This window comes from Kogia breviceps, chromosome 7, assembly GCF_026419965.1.
Source record: "Kogia breviceps isolate mKogBre1 chromosome 7, mKogBre1 haplotype 1, whole genome shotgun sequence".
NCBI lineage: Eukaryota > Metazoa > Chordata > Mammalia > Artiodactyla > Physeteridae > Kogia > Kogia breviceps.
In genome coordinates, this window is record NC_081316.1 from 22,891,693 (window position 1) to 22,917,201 (window position 25,509).

Sequence of the window (25,509 nt, forward strand, 5' to 3'; positions counted from 1 at the left end):
GGCTCAATGGAAGAGGGATGCTGAGCAGGGTCCCTGCAGGGCAGGGGATGCTGAGAACCAAGAGGGGCTCAGGTAGCTCTAGTCCCGGGACTTCAAAGTGGGTTTTTTGGGTACCTTGGAGGTCACCAAAGGAGAGAGGAAGGCTGGGCAGGCAGGAATGAGGTCCACTACCGGCTCCAACTACAGAACTCTGGGTTTTAACTTTATATTTTGGGGCTCCTTGTACAGCTCCACCTGTGATAAAGGTTCTACTGCTTAACAAAGCTTGAGAGTTCTCTATGCCACCTCCTTTATTTTATAGATGAAGCCAAGCAAAGTTAAGGAACTTATTTATTCACTCATTCATTCACTCACTCACTCACTCATCCATTCATTCATTCAACTAGGAACCAAACCTCGAGTATATACTGGGCACTGTTCTGAGGTAGTAGGTGAGTGCCCAGAGCTGGTCAGGGTCCTGGACGTGTGTCCGTGTGGCATTACCAGGGAGGAGGAAGGATCTGAACTGGCCAGGATCCTAGCGGTATGTCTTCAGATGAGTAACTTTAAAATCTCAGTTTTCTCGTCTATAAAACTGAGGCACATATAGAACCTCCCTCGGTGAGGGGCTGTGAGGACTGAATGCGATGATACACGTGGATCGTTTTGCAAAGACTCAGTAGAAGTCAAAAGCTGCCGCCGCCTTTGCAGCTGAATGCAGGCTCCTGAAGACCAGGATCCCAGGCACGTGCACATGTATGCCCGACCCCGCGTGGGATGACCTCCCTCCCCGAGTCTCTCTCAGCCAGCACGCACCTTTGGTCCAGCAGGGCCTCTGAGTAGGAGGGCGGGGAGCCCACTTCCGACGCGTTCTGCTCGGCTTGGCTGGCCACGTACTGGATTCCATTGTTGACGTTGTAGGTGACGTTGCAGCGGTGAGGGTGGTCCAGGACCACCAGGCGGGAGAGCAGCACGGGGTGCTGCAGCCGGTGCACTGGCAGCGTCATGAGGTTGTTGCGCTTCCGCTGGTGGTGCAGGACCAGAGCCAGCAGGGCCACGACCAGCACAAAGATGACGGAGCTGCCGATGATGGCATAGGTGATGCTGGGATAGTACACGAGCTGGTTCTCCGAGGTCACGAACACCTGCCCGCTGCCTGGTTCTGAGAAGCCCCAGAGGCGAGAGAAAAGGAGAGAGGTTACCAAGTCGGCACACCCATCTGCTGCGAAGTCAGGCCCAGGACGGGAGTGCAAACGTTTGCAGGAGCACGGTTGACGACAGCCACAAAGCGGAAAGCACCTCAATGCCCATGGATCGGTGAATGCATAAACAAAATGTGGGCTGCCCATACAACGGAATATAATCTGGCCGTAAAAAGTACTGGTGCATGCTACAACATGGATGAGCCTCCAAAAACGTGCTAAGCGGGCTTCCCTGGTGGCGCCGGGGTTGAGAGTCCGCCTGCCGATGCAGGACGCGGGTTCGAGCCCCGGTCCGGGAAGATTCCACATGCCGTGGAGCGGCTGGGCTCGTGAGCCATGGCCGCTGAGCCTGCGCGTCCGGAGCCTGTGCTCCGCAACAAGAGGGGCCGCGACCGTGAGAGGCCCGAGCACCGCGATGAAGAGTGGCCCCCGGTCGCCGCAACTAGAGAAAGCCCTCGCACAGAAACGAAGACCCTGCACAGCAAAAATAAATAAATAAATAAAATTCAAAGTACATTTAAAAAAAACAAAAAACAAAACAAGTGCTAAGCAAGATAAGCCAGACACAAGAGACCACATAGTGTACGATTCCATTTATATATGTCCAAGAAAGGCAAATTTATAGAGACAAAAAGTCGACGAATGGTTGCCAGGGGCTGGGGGTGGGAATATGGGGATTCACTGGTGGTGGGCATCTGGGGTCTTGCTGGGGCGATGGGAATGTTCTAAAACGGGATGTGGTGATGGCTGCACAAGTTGATACATTTACTAAAACTCATTGAGTTGTACAGTTAAAACGGGCAAATTTTATGTCATGTAAATTACACCTCAATAAAGTTGTTAAAAAAAAAATCATCCCCGGGAAATATAATCTCCAGGGAACAGGAGTGATAGTTCCAGTGACAGAAATCAGTCTTTCTCTGGAAATTTACCATATCACATACGTGAGGAACACTGGCCAGTGTGTCTGGAGTTCCTTATGTCGGCAAAGTATTTATTTAACGCCCGGCCTTTGCCAAGCTTTCAAGATGGAGAGCCAGCAGAGCACAGGCTGAAATCATGGACTCTGGAGCCAGACTAGGTTCAAATTCAAGCTATTCAGCTGACAGGCTGTGTGCCCTCTGGAAAGTGGTCAACCTCTCTGTGCTGTAATTTCCTCATCTGTGAAATGGGGATGGTATTAGTCCCCACCTCACTGGGCTGTCGTGGGCATGAAATGAGTGAATAATTATCAAACATTTAGAACAACAGCTGACACACTGCGGGTGTTCAGGACACGCAGATATGTATTTTATCACAGCTACTTGCCTCACAGCAACTCCGCGAAGTAGGTGCTGTAACTGCCTTCTTTTTAAGATGAAGAGAGGGAAGCTTGGAGAGCTTGGGTCCCTTGACCCAGGGTCACAGGGTTAGGAGGTAAGGGGCTGTGCCTGATTTGAGCCCTGTGGTCTGACTTCAGAGCCTTGTCTCTGACACTCTGCCCTGCAGCCCCCTACCAAGACCAGCTGGGCAATCGGCAGGCATTTCCTCAGAGGCCCTAGGACGAAGGTCTGGTACACGCCCCAGCCCTGCAGGCTGCCAGTTCCGTCCTCGCCACGTGTACTAAGGAGCCACACTTCAGACACTCAGGGGAGAGGCTTCCCCGTCAGCCGGACATACCTGGCAATGGTGGCCAGGCCCAGTCTGACACAGGACACCAGAGCGGCCCCTCCTCGTAGAAAGTTGGGGACCCTCTTTGCGGAAGATCCACAGCTACCCACAGCTGTGGCTCAGCTGCAAAAATAATCTAAATGCAGCCTAAGTGAGCAAGTCTGCAACCACACCCTGTGCCCCTTCAGCCTCTGAAGCAGTGAAGAGGTTTTAGTGGGTTCACAGTGGCCAATGTGTAGACAGACGTGAAGTGGCCGCACCGTCCACTGGCTGCTCGGGTCCTGGGCCCCTCATCGCTAGACTGCACATGCTCTGTTCATCGTGGATCTCCAGTGAGTAGGATGGTGTCTGGCACAGAGTCGACACCCAATAAATGCATCCGACTCAACGAAAAAAAATATCTGTGTATTCACACCCCCTGGTAAGGCAGGTGCTATTATTAGTTTATTGTTCCTGTTTTTCAGATGAGCAAATTGACTCAGAGGTGAATTAAGTTGTCTAAGTGCAAAGAAGAACTAAGCAGAGGAGTCAGAACGAGAACCCAGATATTTCTCCTTCAAAAGTCCACGTGCTGTGAAACACACCATCTCCCCTCCTTCCCCGACACAAACAGTTCCTGATTCTCCCATCATCCTCATCTGACACAAAGAAAGATCTTCCCCCTCAAGCTCCAGGCGGTGTTAATTTTCGTTCCAGTCACACTCAGTCAGGGACTAAAGGCTATGATGATTCTCCAAGTTCCTGTCGGTCACTTTCAATGATGAACTGTACAGAAAGAAGCAAGCAAGATCCCAGAGGAGACGGTTACAGGAGAAAGGCAGTTCTGGATTCTTCTGGAGACAATGAGCTGTCACCCAGAGGTTCTACGGGAGTTCTGTCTGCTCTCAGCTTAGATAATTAAAAGCTGGGCGGGAGGGCTTCCCTGGTGGCACAGTGGCTGAGAGTCCACCTGCCGATGCAGGGGACACGGGTTCGTGCCCCGGTCCGGGGAGATCCCACGTGCTGCGGAGCGGCTGGGCCCATGAGCCATGGCCGCTGAGCCTGCGCGTCCGGAGCCTGTGCTCTGCAACGGGAGAGGCCACAACAGTGAGGGGCCCGCGTACCGCAAAAAAAAATAAATAAATAAAATAAAATCTGGGTGGGAGCCTGTGTGTGTGTGTGTGTGTGTGTGTGTGTGTGTGTGTGTGTGTGTGTGTGTGTGTGTGTGTGTGTTTTTCAGATTTCAGGCCTAAAAGAGAAGAGCCTCTTTATTTCATCTCTAGCACAGAGCTGAAGGGTCGAATTCTGGGGCCCTCACTTCTAGCTGCTACTCAAGCAAGTTATTTAACTTTTATGAGCCTAGGCTGCCTCATCTTTAAAATGCCAGTGGTGCTGCGTAAATAGCAGTAGCTATCTCCTCGGATTATTGGCGGCGTAAAATACAACATACACACCAAGTGCTGAGAGCAAAGTGCCTGGCGAGGGACTGTACTCAGTTAATGCTGTTCCTCCCTCCTTCCCTCCCATCCTACCTTCCTTCCTTTGTTTCTATTTCTTTTATTGAGGTAACACTGGTTTATAACACTATGTATGTTCCATGTGTACAACATTGTATTTCGACTTCTACATACACTACAGTGTGCTCACCACCAAAAACTGTTTCCACCTGTCACAATACGGTTGCTCCCCTTTACCCATTGCCCTCCTCCCACACCCCCGCCCCTCTGGTGACCACTACTCTGTTCTCTGCATGTACATATTTTGTTTGGTTTGGTCTGTTCACTTATTTTGTTTGTTTGTATTTTATATTCCACATATGAGTGAAATCATACAGTATTTGTCTTTCTCCATCTGATATCTCACTTAGCACAGTACCCATCCATGTTGCAGCAAATGGCGAGATTTCATCTTTTTTAATGGCTGAGCAATATTCCTCTGTGTGTGTGTGTGTGTGTGTGTGTGTGTGTGTCTATACACACATATACCATATCTTCTTTATCCATTCTTTCATCTGTCAATGGGTTATTTCCATATCTTGGCTACTGTAAATAGTGCTTCAATGAACATAGGGGGTGCATATATCTTTTTGAACTAGTGTTTTTGTTTTCTTTGGATAAATACCCAGAAGTGGAATTGCTGGACCACATGGTATTTCTATTTTTAAATTTTTGAGGAGCCTCCATACTGTTTTCCACAGTGACTATACTGACTTATGTTCCTACTGACAGTATACAAGGATTCCCTTTTCTTTTTTTATTGTGGTAAAATACATATGCAACATAAAGTTTGCAATTTTAACCAGTTTTAGGTGAGCAGCGCAGCAGCATGAAGTACATTCACATTGTTGTGGAACTACTGCCGCTTTCCACCTCCAGGATTTTTCACCATCCCAAACTAATGATGCGAATTCTTAGTGTTCACTTCCACGTGAGACTAAGAGCCCTATGCACCAAGTACTTCACGGTTATGATCTCAGTTAACTCCACAGGTGAGAAGCAAGGTCACTTGCCCCACATCACACAGCCAGGAAGTGAGAGCTGAGACGTGAGCCCAGGTTCGTACAATCACACCCAGAGCTATACAAGGTGTGAGGACAGGTGCCACTCAACAAGTCTGTTGAGGCAATCTGCTCCCTGCAATGTGCAACCTCCTCCAGGGCTGAAATAGTCACATTGTTATTGGATGGGCAGCTGGCTGAGCTTGGAATTACAGAGAAGACCCATGTTTGTTGTAAACAAACAAACAAAACACAGTCCCATCCTTCTAGAATCTTCCTTCTCACAAATTAAATGGGGGCAATATAACCTTTTCCCAGAATCATCTCGAGACCCACCACGTCACAGGGCTGGGAGCGTGCAGCCACTACATGGAGCTTCCTCTCCCAAAGTGGCTGACAGGTGCCCTGACCCCACCCCGCCCCTGCTCACAGCCCTTCCTGAACTTTCTACTTGCCAAGGGTAAGGTCCCAACTCCTCATGACGATACTTGGAGCTCCGCCCCCCACGGCTCCTCCCTCGTCCTGCGCACTGCGCTGTTCTTCCTGTTTACCTCTCCCAGCTCTCCCACTTGCCGGCCATGCCAGCCTAGATTAGGGTCTCAGGGTTCTGCAGACACACCCGCAATTTCCCGCCCAGCGCCTACTGCCTGTGAAAGCTGGGCCCCAAAGCCTCCTGGTTTAAGAGCGGGGACAGAAAGAGTTTACTGAAGGGACAGTGGGAAGCCATTCCCAGCCTCAGGCCTGAGAGGGTGAGTTTGTGGCTTCTGGAATCGGCTGGGACCCGATGGGAGCTGAGGCCTTTGGGGGAGGAATGTGCCCTTTGCCAGTCTGTGGCCTGCAGACAGGGAGCTGGGGGAACAGATATTCTGACCTTTTGTTTTCACCCTCCAACCTCTTGCTGATGCTTCCTCCTGGCCAAACCCACCCAGAGCCAGAGGGTAAGGAGGTTCAGCCGGTACAACCCAGAGGGTCGGAGGTGCACGCGGGGAGGAGGAGTGTGGAGACTGGCTGGTGTGAACATCCAGTGCGGGGGCCCCCTGCTCCTTGGCTGCGACCTTCCCCCTCCTTCCCTGTCTCAGCCTGCAAACCCTACCAGGCTCCCAGCCCTCACTCAAACCTCTCGTGAAGCCTTCCACTGTCCCCTCTGTTGGAATGAAATGGTTCCTTCCTGTGCTCTCCTCACAAGCTGGCCCCTCTGCTGGACCCCAGTGACATCTTGCTTTATACCACGTTTGACAACACGCAGGAGGCGAGGGGGCGCAGGTGGCAGAGGTACGACCCGCTGCCCTCTGGCCCCGTGCTGGGCGGTGCGCACGGCAATGCTCACGCCCCACGCAGGGAAACACTTTCCTTCAGTGCTGGCAACCACGCCCACCTGACCCTGACCTGGTAATGGCCCAAAGCAACCAAATGAGAAAGCCAAGGCTATCTGTGCAGAGCTCACTGGAGCAAGGGAGCGAGCCACCATCACCTGCATTTTGGCAGAGACTCCGAGGAAGGCAGAGGAGTGGGAGAGCATACAGTGCATAAAAGGGAGGGATTCGGGTGTGCTCTGACCAGGGGTTACCGGCCCAGGGAAGCCCGTGGCGCCGGACTAGGAGCGGGCATCTGATGTGAACGGCCGGGGCAGGGGCGGGGCGGGGCGGGGCCGGGGAGCATATTTCGCTTCCTCTGATTGGTCCTAAGCTGGAAATGGGGACAAAAATTGGGGAAGCTGTCAGTTACTAATCAAGTCTTGGATGTTTGGAGTCCACTGTTACAGGGGTTATTGTTTGGCTTCCTGGGCTGGTTGTTGGAGGTTGGGGGTGAGAGTTCTGCTTTTACACAGGGTCTGGCCACTGCCCATCTGGAGATTCAGTTTCTCACTGACTATCCAACCCATGTCCCCAGGTCTGGCCCAAATCCCACTTCTGCTTGAGTCCCCCTGATGCCCTGGGCCAGCCTATTGCTCATTTTCATCATTTGTAAAGTAAGGGCGATAAACATCCAGCATGCAGCGTCTCTGTGGAGCTTAGAGCTGACGCAGGTGAAGTCCCTGCCTTGGAGCGTCGAGTCTGCTAAGGTCATCAGGTACCTGACTGACTGTTCTTGGAGGGAAGTGAGGTGTAGGTATGAATGAGGACGGGTCCATCCAACGAACAACAGGTGGCCTGTGTGATGGTCAGCCGACATTTGGAAGTTTGATGGACAGGCTCAGCGTTCTGGTTCAGCCACAGACCCCATGAATGACACTGGCCAATTTCCTGCACCTTTCTTTCTTTTTTTTTTTTTTCTTAAAAGGTTTATCTGAACCAGGTCTTTCTCTCTCTTTTTAAAAAATTTTTATTCTTTATTTTATTTTTGGCTGCGTTGGGTCTTTGTTGCTGTGGGCGGGTTTTCTCTAGTTGTGGTGAGCGGGGGCTACTCTTCGTTGCGGTGCGCAGGCTTCTTATCACGGTGGCTTCTCTTGTTGCGGAGCCCAGGCTTTAGGTGCACGGGCTTCAGTAGTTGTGGCACACGTGGCTCAGTAGTTGTGGCTCTCGGGCTCTAGGAGCTCAGGCTCAGTAGTTGTGGCGCACGGGCTTAGTTGCTCCGCGGCACGTGGGATGTTCCCGGACCAGGGCTCGAACCCGTGTCCCGCACTGGCAGGCGGATTAGTAACCACTGCGCCACCAGGGAAGTCCCTCCTGCACCTTTCTAAGCCTCATCTGTAATGTCAGGATTAAAAACCTGCCCCACCACAGAGTTGATAAGACCATTAAAAACCGTTGTTTTAAATCCAAGCCAAGTGAACCAATTGTGAGCTGGATGCTCTGACTTCCTCTTGTCTGTGCAAAGACTCTGATCCCTTCACGCCTGAGCTGCTTGGCAGAAAAGAGGAAATGATGCCCAGAGAGAAATAGGCAGAATAGCCAGGATTTTAGGGTAATGGAGGCTGAGGCCTTCCAAGGTTTGTGCTGAGAGTTAAGGAGGGATGTCTGGCTGGGGGCATGTTCATTTATCACTCAGAGCCCAGATAGATGGTTGGACCTTGTGCTTATAGCTGGGGATGCCAGAACCAAAACCGCAGAGACCTGACCCTGGGGATGCTCACGTGGGACAGGACCTGGGGCCCCACTTCTCGCCAGGTTCCCCCAGGATCCCCTCTACCAGCCTGCAGCCACATCCTCTCAAGCAGGGAAGCGTCCAGGAACTGTCTTGGCCATCGTAAGCCAAGGGCATCCCTATATCCACCTGGACTTTTCCTTGTTTTTTAAAAAACATCCCATGGGGCTGTTGTGCCTTTGTGGATCTCCATTCCAAGCACATCTCCTGTCCCAATTTAGATGCGGATTGAAAAAGTTTAATTTAAAGGGCAGACTGGCAAATGACTGAATCAAAAGAGAACCACAAAAACCCCACTGAACCATTGCCATGGCAACGCAAGTTTCTAAAATTAACCGAAAGGAGGGTGATGGGAAAATCCTCGCTGCCAGCATGCCCAGAGTCCGACGGACCACAGCAGGGGGCATCCTGGCCTGGAGCCAGAGGAAAATTAGAGAGGGGATCCATCTGCCAGGAGGGAACTAGGGCTCTAAGACCATCGAGAGCCAAGAGACGAGCGCGTTAAGATTACATTCAAAACGGGAGAGAGGAAAAAAAGAGAAAGTTCTAAGACTGGGGATAGGAGTGGATATCTCCCTGGGAATTCTAGTGGTTCTTATTCCAAGAGACCCCAGGGGCCCTTGTCCTCCCCACCTCTCACATTTGCCCACCCTTGGGCAAAGGGGACAGGAAGTGTCCCTAAAAGGCCCTGCATTTTCAACAAACGCTATTGAGCCCGCCAACTGTTACCAGTATCCCCTAATTTACAAGCTGCTCACCGCGAGGAGGGCAGCTTGGTAGGGAGGAAGGCCCCCCATGATCCAGAGCTCTCAGAAGCCTGCCAAGAGCTGCTGTGCATGCACAGAGCTCGTTCTCTGGCTCTGATGAGGAAGAGCACCAATGATCAGCCAGCGAGTGAGGTAGTGATGAATGGCCTCTGCTAAGAAACTGGCCCAGGGCAGTATCACACAATTGGCTGGACGGTAAGGAACTTAATTGGCTATTTAAGGTGGAAAAGGGCTTTAAAAAAAAAAAAATAGAAATTCAGATTGCTACCAAAACTCAGTGATAAGGGTAATTGGGAGCTAGGGCCTCTGTGGCATTTTTAGAACTCTGCTCAATTGTGTAATGGCTTCACAAACATCAACAGAAGAGTGCATGCAGTGAGGGGGGTACTGTAGTTCTATGCTACGTCTTCTACTGCAGACCACAAAAAGCAAAAGCCAATGGGAGCTGGCAGGGGAGAGGCGTGCGACATTGGGATCAATGTTCTAATCATTCTAACCATCAAAGGGGCCCCTCTCTCTTGTGTACAGAGTGGCTTCAGCCAACTCAGGCTCCTGCATATGACATCCTGGTGGCTCCTGCAGGCAACGTGCTTGAAATGGATATACGTGCCTCCTGGAATTTGCTGAATAAGGAGGGTTGTACAGAATTACTGTTGCTATGGCTTACTGTATCTATGCACCTGGAGTGGTTGGTGGAAGTTGAGAAATTAAATGCTTAGCAGACATTCTTTGAACTCGACGGTCAGTTGGTTTCTGGTCTGGTGATAAGGCTTGGAGAGTTACAATACAATGGTTTATTGAGCCTGTAGTGTCAGCGGCCAGAGCGGAATACTGCTAACTCAACTGGGATGCTTTGATCAGTTTGTGAGTGCCGTAGAACCATAAACAGATAGCACTGCAGGGAAAAGCTAACCCTAAAAACTGGGGAGAGGAAAATTCTGAGGCATGCCATAGTTGCTGCAAATAAAATCTCATTAGCACGGGGCTGAGAAAACCAATACCATCAAATATCAATTACGACCCCACAGTGGCATCCTGAGCCACCCTAGAGCTGCAAGTCCCAGCATCAGCTCTGTCTTCGCCTTTTCTTTTCCATTCACGTCCAACCCTTTTCCATTCATGGCTGACTCATACCCAAAGGCAGGTTTTGCTAATTTGGCTTCCAAATTGTGGAATGGATTAGCACAAGAACTTCCTAGCTGGCCTCCCAATTTCCACCCTAGCTCCTCTCCAATCGATTTTCTGTGCAGCATCTAGAAAATTCTTTTTAGGAAGTAAATAAGATGGCTGCTCATTGTACTCAAAATCCAACCTCCTAACAATGGCCTGGAGAGGCCTCTCTTATCTGGCCCTCAACTCTTCCACAACCTGATCTTGAGCCATTTACCTTCTGGTACCCCAGGCTTTAGCTCAGAGGTCAGCGAAGTCTGGCCCACTGCCTGTTTTTATAAATAAAGTTTTACTGGAACACAGCTTTTTTCATTTATGTACTGTCCGTTTCTGCTTTTGTGCTGCAAGGCTGAGTTGCATAGTTCTGACAAGCAACTCTAGGGCCCACAAAGCCTAAAATATTGACTGGCCACACAAGTCTAATTTTAAATCCTTGAGCAGATCAACATTTTAATAAGCAACGAGCTAAGAGGGATACCGGCTGCTGTTATCCAGAGTACAGTCCCTTTGGGAAGTTACTCTAATACCCCAAATGTGGCAATCATGATAAGGTGCCTGTAACCACTACAGAAAGTAAATGGTGAAACCAAGAAGTCAAGGAAGAAATCAAGCACAGCCCTTCCCAGCCCAGCCTTCACCAGCTCTGATTTTTTGTTGTCTATGGAGGTAAGTGACTAAAATGTTCCTACAGGACATGGCAAATTTGGCCTCAATCTTGGATATGAAAAACTTTGAATGGTTAAAAATCTGTCTGTTCTCTGCCACCACCACCTCCCAGGCTGGTTAGGTAATATTGCCTGACTCTGCAATCCTGTCTTCTGAGAGGTGCTTGGATGGTACGTATCTCTGCTTCCTGAGATGAAGGTTGGCTGGAGGTTTTAATGTTCTCCAAGACGAGGTGCTGGAAGCTCCATTCCAACACCTGAGGGCCTCCCGGGAAGTGGGTCTCTGAACCTGGCTCTTCCATAATAGATGAATAAGTTACTGGGTCTGGGGCAGTGGAGGATTCCATGACCTGCCAGATTCTTTAAAGAGGAAATAATCACCATGTATCCCCAGGGCCATTTTACAATCCGTGTATCCCTGTCAAACACTCTCCAGACACCAAAGACAGGCTGGAGAGCTCAGGCAAGCATTTTTAAATATTAATGGGGATGTGTTAAAACAAGCAAGGGGAGAAATCAAAGCTTCTGTCACTGACAGACGGCCCAAGCTGGCCTCCTTAGGAAGAGAAATAAGAGGACCCAGAAGGACAGATGTGACACAAAGATGAATCCTATGATGTGGCGACAGTGGAGGACACCCTCTTATTCATTAACCATTTACTGAACATCTGCTGGGGGCCAGCCGGGGTGCCAGGGGATTCTGGGCACAGCTATGGGCTGGGAGTTATTGGGCAATGGTCAAGGACCCCTGGGAACCTCAAGGCCACCACGGCTGCTAAGGTTTTTAACATTTATTTTTTGAATAGGCAATATATGCATGGTTCCAAACTCAACAGGTAAAAAAGGATTTGTAGAGAAAAGTTAGTCTGTTTCCCCGTCTGTCTCCTAGACACCACATTCCCCTCCCCAGACGCAACCACTGATACCAGTGAGTGTGTGTGTGTGCACACACGTACGTGTAGGCTTCCAGAAATATTCCAGACATATATTAGCAAATATCTATTATTTTGAACACTATGGTAATTAAAATTTTTTTCACTTAATAAACTATATAATTTTTTAAAAAAAAACAAGTAACATTTTGCCCATTTAATAACTACCTATACAGCACTGACTATATGCTTTTTAAACTTTATTTTATTTTTTAAAATTTATTTTTGGCTGCATTGGGTCTTCGTTGCTGCTCGCGGGCCTTCTCTAGTTGCAGCGAGCGGGGTCTACTCTTCATTGAGGTGCGTGGGCTTCTTATTGTGGTGGCTTCTCTTGTTGCCGAGTACGGGCTCTAGGCGCGCAGGCTTCAGTAGTTGTGGCTCTCTGGCTCAGAAGTTGTGGCTCGTGGGCTCTAGAGCGCAGGCTAAGTAGTTGTGGCACACGGGCTTAGTTGCTCCACGGCATGTGGGATCTTCCCAGACCAAGGCTTGAACCCATGTCCCTTGCATTGGCAGGTGGATTCTTAACCACTGCATGACCAGGGAAGCCCTAAAATTTTTTTTATTTTGAGATCAGTTTAGATTTATAGGAGAGTTACTAAAATAGTAGAGTGCCCACATACCCCACAGACAGCTTTCCCTAATGTTAACACCTTAACTAACCATGGAATGACTGTCACAACTAAGAATTAACCTTGGAACAACTATATTAACTAAATGATAGGGTCTATTCAGATTTTGCCAGATTTCCTCACTAATGTTCTTTTTCTGTCCTAGCATCCAATCCAGAATCCCATGCTACACTGGACTCTGTGAACCTGTGATAGTTTCTCAGTCTTTCCTTATCTTTCATGACCTTGACACTTTTGAAGAGGCCTAGTAGTTATATACATTATTAAGAAGAATATCACAGAGGTAATGGGCCCTTCTCTGTGTGTCTGGTCAGGGGATGCCTGCTGTGTATTTATTGAGGATGTTAACCATGATCATTTGATTAATTTAAGGTGGTATCTGCCAAGATTCTATGCTGTAAAGTTACTTTTTCCTTTTGTAGTTAATTAATATCTTGGAGGAGATCCTTTGAAACTATGCAAATACCCTGTTTCTGCTTAAACTTTCACCCCCTAATTTTAGCATTCATCCTGGATTTTGCCTGCAGCAATTATTACTGTGTTGTCCTAATGGTGATTTTCTGTTTCTCTCCTTCCTTCTACATTCATTAACTGGAATTTTTTCTGTAAGGAAGCTTTGCCCCTTCCTCCCATTTATTTATTTAGTTGGGTATTTATTTACATCGGATGGACTCATGAATATTTATTTCACTCTCTGAGCTAGACTCCGGTCCTATTATTATTTAATTTGTTGTTCAAGTCCGTTCAACTTTGGCCACAGGGAGCTCTTTGGGTTGGCTCCTGGAACCTTTCAAAATACCCCTATGATTCTGTTTGTTTGTTTGACTACTTGTTTACTTTCTGGTAGGGGATGTTTCAGGCTCATCTTGTATTTCCCAGGCCCAGGCCTGGAATCAGCTCTGACTTTTTGTAATGAATAGCTGCTCTTTGTAATGTGCTATTTGTAGAGATGTGCCATCATTTGTTTAACCAAAACTCATTTGGTGAGCATTTGGATTTATTTCCAATCTTTTCATATTATAATCTTTTGTTTGTTTGTTTTTTGTTTTGCGGTATGCGGGCCTCTCACTGCCGTGGCTTCTCCCGTTGCGGAGCACAGGCTCCGGATGCGCTGGCTCAGCGGCCATGGCTCACGGGCCCAGCCGCTCCGCGGCATGTGGTATCTTCTCGGACCGGGGCACGAACCCGCGCCCCCTGCATCGGCAGGTGGACTCTCAACCACTGCGCCACCAGGGAAGCCCTATAATCTTTTACAATGAAAAATCCTTATAGATGGGTCATTTCACAGTTCTGTAATTGTTAAAATAAAACCTAAACTCTTTACGAAGACTTACGAGGCCCTCCCTGAGCAGCCCCCCACATTCCCTCTGACCTTGGGTCCTGTTGTTCCTTCCCCGTCACCCAGGGTGGTGGGCCACCTTTAAGATGGGCCCTCTGATTCTCTCCTCCTAGGGCTCTTGCTTTTGTGTGATCCCTTTCCTTTGAATTGGGGTTAGACTTATTTTCTTTCTAATGAATAGAATATGGCAGAAATGATGAGCTGTCACTTCCAATATCAGATTGTAAAAAGACTGTGGCTTTGTTCTGTCTTAGATGCTCTCTCTCTCTCTCTCTCTCTCTCTCTCTTGCTCACCTGCTCTAAGGGCCATGATGGGAGCCGCCCTATGGAGAAGACCACATGGGACAGAACTGAGGGAGGCCTCCAGCCAACAGGCCACCAGTGGGGAGCTGAGGCCCTCATTCCAGCAGCCCGCAGGGAACTGAACCCTGCTGACAACTACATGAGTCCGAGCTTACCCTGGATGAGCCTTCAGATGAGACCACAGTCCAGCCAACAGCGTAACTACAACCTCAGGAGACACCCTGAGCCAGAGGTACTTGTGTACAAAGGGCAAAATCAAATCATGCTTTAGAAGAGCTTAGAGTGGAAAGCAGTCTTTCTAGTTACAAGGCTCTACAGGTAGATGTTTTGAGCAGTCCTTCCTTCCTAGAACTGCAGCTCTCTTGGCCTGCTATGTCCTTTCCAACATGACCTCCTGTCCACATCCCGGCTGGCCTTCAAGCCTCAAATGGCCACTGAGCCACTTTCTCCCTGACTTCTTCCCCGGGCTCTCCAACTAGAAATAACTTTTCTCTGCCTCAGCCTCCCCCTGCAATTCACCTGATCCATGTCATGACACTCCTCCTTCCCTCCCTTGTTGCAGATTTACTGATATAGCTACTTTCCCATACAGACAACCCTAAATTTCTTGAGGGCTAGATTCCTGTCTCAGTCATGTTTATAACCTATCCCTCTCTCTTGTAAGCACTAAATTCAGCTTTACACACATATAGTAGGTTCTCTATAATATCTGTGGAACCAGTAAATAATAATAAGCCTTAGATTAGGGGTTTAGGCTCTACTGGCAGTCACAGCACTTACCATAGACAGTATTAGCTATTATGAGCATTATTATCACCACTCAATATTTCATGAATGAATGTTCCCTTCTCTAACAAGGATCGAATTTTCTGGACTCCCCATGATCTTCCTCTCCAATCTCAGAATCTCCAAGTTTAGAGGAAATAAAAAATAACTCCAGACCGAAAGTTAAGGGCCTCTAGCTTAATTCTGATTTTTTTTTTTTTTGTGGTATGCGGGCCTCTCACTGTCGTGGCCTCTCCCATTGCGGAGCACAGGCTCCGGACGCGCAGGCTCAGCGGCCATGGCTCACGGGCCCAGCCGCTCTGCGGCATGTGGGATCTTCCCAGACTGGGGCATGAACCCGTGACCCCTGCATTGGCAGGCGGATTCTCAACCTCTGCACCACCAGGGAAGCCCAATTCTGATATTTTTATATATCAAATGCTCCTTCTGGAATGTTTCCATCTAGAGCAACAAGGGGATACTGGTGTTAATGCCAACCTTGAACCTTTACCGAAGACTCAGGGAGCAGAAATCTCCAGGCAAGAGCATCGACAAAATTCACGTCAATTAATATTTTACTCCTAGGGCTTCCCTGGTGGCGAAGTGGTTGAGAATCCGCCTGCCAATGCAGGGCTCGAACACGGGTTCGAGCCCTGGTCCGGGAAGATACCACATGCTGTGGAGCAAGTGGAGCAACGAAGCCCGTGCGCCACAACGACTGAGTCTGCTCTCTAGAGCCCGCAAGCCACAACTACTGAGCCTGCGTGCCACAGCTACTGAAGCCAGCTCACGCTAGGTTCCGTGCTCCGCAACAAGAGAAGCCACCGCAATGAGAAGCCTGCGTGCCTCAATGAAGAGTAGCCCCCACTCACTGCAACTACAAAAAGCCCGTGCACAGCAATGAAGACCCAATGTAGCCATAAATAAATAAATAAATAAATAAATAAATAAATAAATAATTCTCCTCATTTCTGAGGTTTTGCTGGCCAGCCTATCATACCCAGCGAAGCTCCTCTTGCAACAGCATCTATGTCCAACTGTACTAATTGAGCACACAAATGAGGGAGACAAAGGAAGACGTGGCTAATTGTAGTTTCTATTGGTTTCAGAGGAGGAAGCCTCATAATTAGTCATGATTACAAACGCCTCTTGTAGTCTCAACAGTACAGACTTAAGCTGATGCTATTCTGAAGCATCTTGTCTGATGGCAGATAAACCAGTTCTTAACCCTTTTTTGTCTGAAGACTCTGAGGGAATACGAGAAGACGTTGCAGACCTTCCTGCGTCCTTTGGTTTAGCAGACCCTCCAACCCTGAGTCTTAAGCTAAAGATACCGTCATTTGTTGCCTTTCCACCATCACGGGCTCTCTTTGTGGCTAAAAGATGCTGTATAAACAGCCTTTCCAATGTGGACACGATTGGGGGTCAAAACAGTGATAGGGCTGGCCCTGTGAAGCCTCTGACCGCCCTACTCCTTGAAAGCCACATTTCAAGAAGCAGAGAGGAGGAAACAGAGGCGCTGAAGGAAAAGGGCACTGGGGTTTCACACTCTATGTAGAGACGACCTTCGAGATTCCCTTGGCTTTTCACACTGATGACAGTCACCTGTGGTGAGCCCAGCTGTTGGCAGGAATCTTAGCACTCTCCATGCTCCTGGAGACCAAGAAGGGGCCAGAGTTTTGTTACCTTATTCTAAATTCATAGGATTTGTTAGAATTAAGAGTAAGGATAAACCCATATTGAACAGCACATTGATCTTGAGACCCAGCTGAGCTTGGAAAATATAAATCTTCGTTCCAGAGACGTCAGGTCACTTATTTATGAAGCGGAGGAAGGATCTGGGAGCCTGGGGAGGAAGATGGGGCTGTGTATTAGACCCGGGGGTGCACAAGGACAGGTAGCGTGAGCCTGTGGCCCTTAGCTCTTCACAGACTTCTGCAGAGCAAGTGCTGACATAACAGCCTAAATGGGCTGCCTGGCAGGAGATGGGAAAGTTGAAGCAGTGAAATGATATTTTGGGAAAACTTCGTAAATGTATATAACCAGAGGAAAACTGAAACCATTAACAAAGAAACGCCAATGACAAGAAAACTAAAAAATGACTGGAGAAATACACTAGCCCCATGAGTTCAGCTCCACTGTACATCCCCGGAGGGACATGGGAGCCGAAGGAGAAGGAGTGGGACTGGAGCAGTTCAGCCCCTGGCCAGCTGGCTCTCTGACTCTGGAAAACTGCCTGACTTCATGCCTCAGTTTTCTCATCTTTTAATGCTGCACTTGACACAGCATAGAGATTTGGCTCAGGCCTGACTCACCTGTAATGTGGTATTTATGATGGAGAGGTACCTGGGATGTCCTGCCCAGACCCTCTGATTTTCCTCTGACATGCACATCGTAAAACGCTTCTGTCTTACTTCAGCAAGTTCGCCCATAAACACATTCAGCCCCCAAATTGCTTTAATTACAGAATGAGGAAATTGCTTCACTTGGTGAAAGGTTCTCCCTGGTTCTGCTAATGGCAGTCTGGTATGTGCGTCTGTGATGGGATTTTTTTATTTTTTTAAACTAAAGCTGTCCAGCTTAATGAGAATTAGAAAAGGGCCGTAGAAGCAGCATTCATGGGGGCCCTCCTGGGCCCTCTGGTGAGCTGTAACTGCCTTCAGAAATCACATACTCTTCCAGACAGTGACCACTGACCTCAAAGAGAGTGCTTCAAAAATCAAAACAAAGTCTTGGCTAAGGGCTTCCCTGGTGGAGCGGTGGTTGAGAGCCCGCCTGCCGATGCAGGGGACGCGGGTTCGTGCCCCGGTTCGGGAAGATCCCACATGCCGCAGAGCGGCTGGGCCCGTGAGCCATGGCCGCTGGGCCTGCGCGTCCGGAGCCTGTGCTCCGCAACGGGAGAGGCCACAACAATGAGAGGCCCGCATGACGCAAAAAAAAAAAAGTCTTGGCTAAGAGGGCACAGCCTGACAGAGAGAGACAAAGGTGAAGCAGGCCTTCTTTGGGGTTATATGTATTTGGAAATGGAACCTCAGAAAAAGTGCTCTGTGTTGAATAAACACGCGACCCTGTCATGATTACAGTTAGACACAATCTACCCTTCTCTAATTCTTTGCTCTGGAGATTCTAGAAAGATCTTTACAACCATCCAAATATCACCTTATTTGCAGCCGGGGGAAATTTTTCTAAGATTTCCAACATTAAGACTCTGGTATTGGGCTTCCCCGATGGCGCAGTGGTTGAGAGTCCGCCTGCCGATGCAGGGGACACGGGTTCGTGCCCCGGTCCGGGAAGATCCCACATGCCGCGGAGCGGCTGGGCCCGTGAGCCATGGCCGCTAAGCCTGCGTGTCCGGAGCCTGTGCTCCGTAAAAGAAGAGGCCACAACAGTGAGAGGGCCGCGTACTGCAAAAAAAAAAAAAAAAAAAGACTCTGGCATTTATCACCAGGGGCAAAACTGGAGGCTGCCTTTGCTGGGTCATGTTTTCCTACCTGGTGGGTGGCTGCCCACGGACGTTAAAAAGGGGTTGAGAAGATGATACACTTATGTCCAGTGTAGACCATAGACTCCACAGGCTGAGAAACCCAGGTTTGAATCCTGGCTCTATCATTGACTAGTTTTGCAATCCTGGCAAGTTACTTAAACTTTGGAGCCTCAGTTTTCCTCATCTGTAGAATGGGGGTGACAGCAGCCATCTCACGGGTGCTTGTGAAGATCAGATACGGTCATTATAAGGTACGTAGCACAGAGGCCGGTGAATAGTCTGAGGGCTCAATAAATATCTGTTGCTGCTGCTGCTAGTACCACCATCACCACTGCCTCTGCTGTGTTACTCTTCACGAGGCGGCAGCGGGGGCTTGTCTTACTGCCTTAGAAACCCCCAGGACATCTATCTGCAGCAGGAGAGTGGCCTTGGAAAAACAGAGATGAATAAATTCCACATGCAGCCTAAAGTAGGGACTACAAGGATTTCCTTCTATTTTCCCACTTGGAGAAACACGAGCATGAGTAAGGGGCAGAGAGCACAGGTCTTGGCCTCAGAAAGGGCTGGCTTCAAATCTCTCTCTGCCACTTACTTGGCAAGTGACCCTGGGTAAGTTCCTTAAGTCTCAGGCCTTGGCGGCAGGAGGATGGGAGAGAATAATGCGTGTCAAGTGCCCACTACACTGACGAGCCTTCAGTAACGGCTCAACCCAGGAGATGAGGTTATCTTTATATTCTTGTTACAACCTACTTCCTGTATTTTGCACTAGAGAAAAGGATGCCCCAAGAAATGCCCAGTGAGGGGTCTTAGACAACAGGCTGAACGGAAACAAGGTGGCCTGTGTACTAGGGTTGGGCTATGCCTACTTGCCATAAAAATGGGAATCCAAGGTATTCTTCAGACCACACCCTGGACAAGGATGTAGGCCATGCCAAAGGTCCAAGAAAGCCATAAGTCTACAAAATTGAAAGTTGAGAAAAAAGGCACCTGTGACTGTCTCCTTTATATGTCTGGGGGCTACTTTTGGAGATTTTGCTAATAGTTTGAGGAGACTAAAACCTAATGCAGGCTCCCCAAGCTAAGCCAGCTAAAAGTTTAATGAAATACAATTGCTTCCTGTGCCTTCCTTTCCCAAATGGCCTCATACATATTCATCACTGTAATTACAGGAGTGAAAAAACTCCACGACTAATTATTCCATGCTCCCCATCTTTCACATGCCTAGAATTTCTGCATAATTATTGTTGAAATTAATTGCAAGTTAGTTAATTTTATACTTTGTCCTTTCAAAACTTAATGGAAAATTAATTTAAAAGATACAAAAAAACCCCCACCACCCAAAAACCACACGACAAAAACACCACCACCAGCAATTATGGCAAACCTGGTTACTAAGACTTATCATATGCATTAAAAATGTGAAGCAATTACTGCTAACCTGGACGCAGGGTTGTACATGTCAAGCTATAGTAAAAGGCCAGTCCCATAATTGCCCCTGGAGTCACATCTCTACCCTATAGCAACAAAGACAAGACTCGTGATGGGTGGAGAGGCCAGCCAATGGTCTGGCTATCTTCTGGCTGTGGGTTTATCATTTTATGTTCAATAACTGCATCTCCAGCCTCCAAGGAAGAACGGCATGTGGCTTTCATTATCACCCCATCCTACTTCTACCCTCAAATGTCTCTGCTGGTACCCATTTTCAGGATCCAACTGCAACATGACTTCCAGGATACTTCCCTTTCATGCTAATGAAAGAAAACGTCTCTCTCTCCCCATTCATTCTGTCACAGCTCTGCTCGGCTATCTCCCAGCTGCTTTGAGTCACTCCCATTAACCCTATTTCTGTGATCTGTTCTGTGTGGGACCAGGAAGGAATCACTGCCTGGGTGCCACCCTGTCCTGCACTTGGTTGTAGGCATACGCATGAGCTTCATTAAATTTCAGCCCCTCACACAGTGTGTGACATATCACAGATAATCAATCAGTCAATCCAAAGTTATTTCCTGACTGACTGAATAAAGACTAGTTTCCACAAGCCCACGAGTGACCATCACAGCATCACTTGTACAGAGAAGTAAAGGCAAACTCCAAGAGACTAAGTACATCTCTTAAGTTCACACAACCAGGAAATGGCAGAGCTGGGACCTGGTGCCATTCTCTGACACCGTGTCACGTTGCCTCTCTGTCCTTCTCCTGATGCCCTACCATCCTGACAGTTCAGATTTTATCTTCTGCCAACCATGGTCTCCTGGTAACCTGCTTTTCTTAACCCTGAGCCCTGAAACTCGTTTGTTATGGACAGACTATTTCTGTCCCCCACAAATTCATATGTTGAAGCCTTAACCCCCAATGTGATGGTATTTGAGATGGGGCCTTTGTGAAATCATTAAGGTTAGATGAGGTCACGAGGGTGGCGCTCTCATCATAGGATAAGTGTTCTTATAAGAGGGAACACCAGAGAGCTTGCTCTCTCCCTCTCTGCCATGTGAAGCCACAGCAAGAAGGTGGCCGTCTACAAGTCAGGAAGAGAGCTCTCCCCGGGAACTGAACTGGTCTGCACTTTGATCTTGGACTTCCCTGCCTCTAGAACGATGAGAGGTAAATTTCTGTTGTTTAAGTCACCTAGGCTATGGTGTTTTGTTATGGCAGGCAGAGCAGAGTAAGACAGTGTTCCATCGTTTTGTTCAATGACCCTGGTTACTCACATTACACATTTTGGACTGATACAAGGTGAAGCTGTAGGAGTATGAAGACAAAGATAAGTGAAAAACCAAGTCAAGAGGGAGAAGACATGCCTTTGTGACACAAAGGAAGCTGGATGGGCCACAGTTCCAAGGCTAAGGCTGAGCACTTGCTAAGGGGCTGTTGTCACCCCACCTGGAATGAGACAGAATGCATATTACATATGCTAACAGGGGTCCTCATCTAGAGACCAGACATGTCTTCAATTGTACCACAGAGGAAAAGGATGAACCAACTAGTCACTGAGTAGATGGGGAGGAGAAAGAGGTAGAAAACCAATCCACAGAGCACAAGGCCATTGATTTTTTTTTGTTTTGAGTCCATAAAATTATCTCCTTTATGGGTGACTTTCAGTGACCTGAACCTTCAGCAATTTCAGCACAAACAATTCATCCTCCAAGAGGCTCACAAGGTTTGGGACCCTCTTATGACTAAAGGAGCAAATTCCTTAACAATGATTCTTTAGAGTTCAGGCTCTCAAAATATGAGAGGTGGTTTAAAAATAAGATGATGTGCAGGTATATAATTTTTTCCTCCACATATTAAACAGAGGGTCCCATTCCAGATAAGCCCATAAATGCTAGTTGCAAACCCAAATTAGGTGTTCACATACAGCCATGAAGCTTCTGGATACCATTTGCACATCAGGATAATATGCTATAGGGAGTCTGAAGGCTTTAAGTGGGTGCTGTAATGCAGCCTTGCAGATGGAGGGCAGCCCAGTTCATTAGGGTGTGACAAGAGCTGTCAGGTGGGTCATGGGAAGGCAGGGGAGGGGTTGGGAGGGCAGGTAAGCAGGTACACAAACTGAGCCGGAAGGTCCAGAGTGGTTCTCAGCTCTTAGGAATTCTGTCCTGAAGGCTGACACAAAAAGGTGTCCGAGGTATGTTGCTTGGTGTAAGAAAGCACGTTAGTGAAAAGTATATATTTTATAAGAGCAGGATGTCATTTCTGTGGATGTGATAACGTAGGTGTATATTTCTATTCATTCATAAAAAAAGACGTGGAAGGCTACAGAGTAAAATGTTAATAGTGGTTATCCCTAGATGGATAAATTATGGGTGTTTTTTTAGGGGGGGTATTTTCCTATATCTTCTGAATTAATTTTATATATATATATATATATATATATATATGTATATATATTCTTTTTTTTTTTTTTTTTTTTTGTGCTAGGCGGGCCTCTCACTGTTGTGGCCTCTCCCGTTGTGGAGCACAGGCTCCGGACGCGCAGGCCCAGCTCCCATGGCTCAAGGGCCCAGCCGCTCCGCAGCATGTGGGACCTTCCCGGACCGGGGCACGAACCCGTGTCCCCTGCATCGGCAGGCGGATTCTCAACCACTGCGCCTGAATTAATTATATTTTGTAATGAAGTAATGCCTCCCCTTCCTTCGATCTCAGGTCAATCACCCCCTTGTCAGGGAAGCCTTTGATGACCTTCCTGATTGGAATCATTCTTATCTGTGTTCACCTAGAATTAGTTCTCTCTCTTTTTATCATACCACCTACTACAGTTATAGTTTTACCACAGTGTTTTATGTACTGTCTGTCTCCCCCAGGAAACTGTGCTCCATAAAGACAGGGACCATGGTGGATTTTTGTTTTGTTTTGTTTTTTGGGCAACTCTGTCCCCAGCATTTAATAATGGCAGTGATGATGATGATGATAATGTCTATAATAGCAGCAGCAGCAAATTGGCAGGGGCAGCTAACACATAACACTTATTAAACCCCAGGTGCTAGTCTAAGGACTTCAGAGTGAGGTAAACATGGCTGACATCCCCACTTCATGGATGGGGAAACCACGACACAGGAAGGCCGTGTGCCCAGCGCAACCTCACACAGCCACTAAGTGTTGGAGCAGGATTTGCACCCAGGCCGCTGGGCTCCTGGGTCCGTGCTCAGAACAACTGCAGTGCACTGCCCTTTTCTCCAGCACTGTATCTAGCACCCAGGGGTGCCCGATAAACGTTTGTTAAGTGAAAGATCAATTGCACATTCCTTTTTAGAATTCCAAAAACATTATCTCCTTTTTTGGATGAAGGGAAATAAAAAAAACCACTCCACTGGGAGTGAACCAGCAGAGTGAAAGAGGTAGTTATGAAAATCCAGAGTTTTCAGGAAATAAATTTTCTTTTTCAGACAGCAGTGCTCGACTCTGAAAAAAACATGCTCCACACAGGGTTCATTCGTTAAAACAAGTACCAGTGTTTTAATTTCCCTGAACCCAGAAGGGAGTAGGGACTGACAGGGCTCAAGATCATTTTCCCTACACATTCTACAGCCGGACCCTGGATTCAACTTCCCATAACTTGATGAAGTCAAGGGTTCTGGTTCCTCATATGTAGCTAATCAAAGAGAAAGCCAATCCTTCATTTGAAACCTTCCCAGGCTCACGGTAAGAGAACTCAGCCTTCGGGAACAGGCAGTGTGTACTACCGCTAAGGTCAAGACATGACAAATGCCTTGTCTGTTGGTGAAGGATTTGGGTAAAACCATGTAGGCATGGGAAATGATCGATTCCTCCCTAAAAAGGCAGGCAGAAGCAGTTATGTTTGCGTGGTCTTAGCAGAACAGGACTGTCTGTGGAGCTAGAGGGCCCTACGTGCATTCTTAGCTAGAGATATTTAACGGGTTGGGACCACGTGTCCTGGCAGACAGACCTGATTTAAGTTTTTCACATGATATGAATTCCCCAGGGTAAAACCCAACATGCTGGCATCATTCCAGGTTAAAGCAGGAGATACAACTGGAATAATCCAGGCTGCTCTTTTCATTTCAAACCAAGAGAGAAGGCATCTCCTTATAGCTTATTGTTTCAGGATCAGTGTATGTCATGTCCGTGCCACCCTGAATACTGATGAGATGGGGCCTCACTTCATTAAGCATTTGATATGGTTAAACTGCCACCCCATTTCACAGCCTGCAGGAGTCACCACACCCTGACAGCATGCCCTGTGAATGGAATGCAAAAATACACTCACTGGCTGCCTGTGAACTTTCCCACCCTCCTGTTCTGACCATTTCCAAATCAAGTGGGAAAAAAAAAATTTTTTTTTTCCAACTCCCTAGTGTCTTAGAGTAAGATAAGAACACAGTTTCTACCATTTCTACCGTTCTTTGGTCCATGCCAAAGATATTAAATGACTCCGTGAAGCCAGATGTATCCGATTCCTGCCAGAGCTGAGAAATAGATCCAGCTACCAGGCAGCTGTGAAATAGAGCAGCAATCTGTCAGGATTTAATTAGGCCAGCTTTTTGGATGGGGTACACTTTTTTTTTGCAGAGAAGGCGTGGACATTTTGGCAAAAAGTTGGGATGGGCTGCTATGGAATAGGTACCTCCTTGATTCAGGTGACACCTGACTGAGCAGCAGGGGCTTCCTTTACTTGCCCACCTCAAAACGAGTAGTGAGAGACCTAGAAATGTCAGAATTGTTTGCATGTATGGGGAATTACCAGTGGTATTTCTCTGGCTCTCCTCTCCTTCCTGCCATGCCCACCGTATCACTGCTGGTCAAGTGTCCTGGGTGACCTGAGGGTAGGACTTAGACTGTATTTTTCCCTAGAAACAGTGAGCAAGATCTGGCCATAAAGAAGTGTACCCAGGCACATGTCTGATGTAACACGCGGAGGCTTTGCAGCCCTTTAGTCTGGCTTTCAGAAGTATTAGCCGTTTTCTCCCTGTTTTAAAATGTTCAATTTCTATTCAGCTGTTCTTTCCGATGTCTGAAACTTTAACAGTGAAAAGCTACTTGAATTGGTTCAAAAGGGATTAGACCGTGGGACTTCAGAGGCCAACAACAGCAGATCAGTTGGAGCCACATAAATGGCCAATCACAGGGGATTAGCTGGATCCAGCACAATACTGTAAACGGTGGTGAGGTGTGACTGTAACGATGCCATTCGGAGGGGTTTCAGGTGCAGGTGAAACAGGCTTTCATGCACTCATGTGCCAAGCAAACAACCATTTTAAATAGGGTTCTTAGAGGAAATTGCAAAGTCTTCCCTGTTGGTTCAATATCTTACCATTCCTGCCACCACGTGTCCTAAATACTGTTGTTACTCATGACGGTGATGATAATGATGATGGTGACGATGACAGCAGTTGTAGCTAACATTTGCTGAGGGCTTTCTAACCTATATGCCACCATCTTTATGAAATGTTTATGGATTCTCTGTCTCTTTTGTTCTTTATCATAATCCTACAACGTAAGTATGGTTATCATTCCCACTTTACAGATGGTAAGGCTGAGGCACAGAGAGGTTTAGAAACTTGCCCAAGGTTGCCAGTAAGTGATGAAAACCCAGGGCATGGTCT

General features: G+C 47.8%; 1 protein-coding gene across 3 annotated transcripts in view; it reads right to left on the minus strand.

Moving 5' to 3' along the window:
• The window catches only part of LDLRAD3 (low density lipoprotein receptor class A domain containing 3), a 253,559-nt gene that overhangs the window by 3,926 nt on the left and 224,124 nt on the right, over positions 1-25,509 (minus strand). For all 3 annotated transcript variants that reach the window (XM_067039437.1, XM_059069951.2, XM_067039436.1), the window contains one exon: positions 796-1,141. In XM_067039437.1, the coding sequence (XP_066895538.1) occupies positions 796-1,141 (346 nt within the window). The remainder of the gene's footprint in view (positions 1-795; positions 1,142-25,509) is intronic.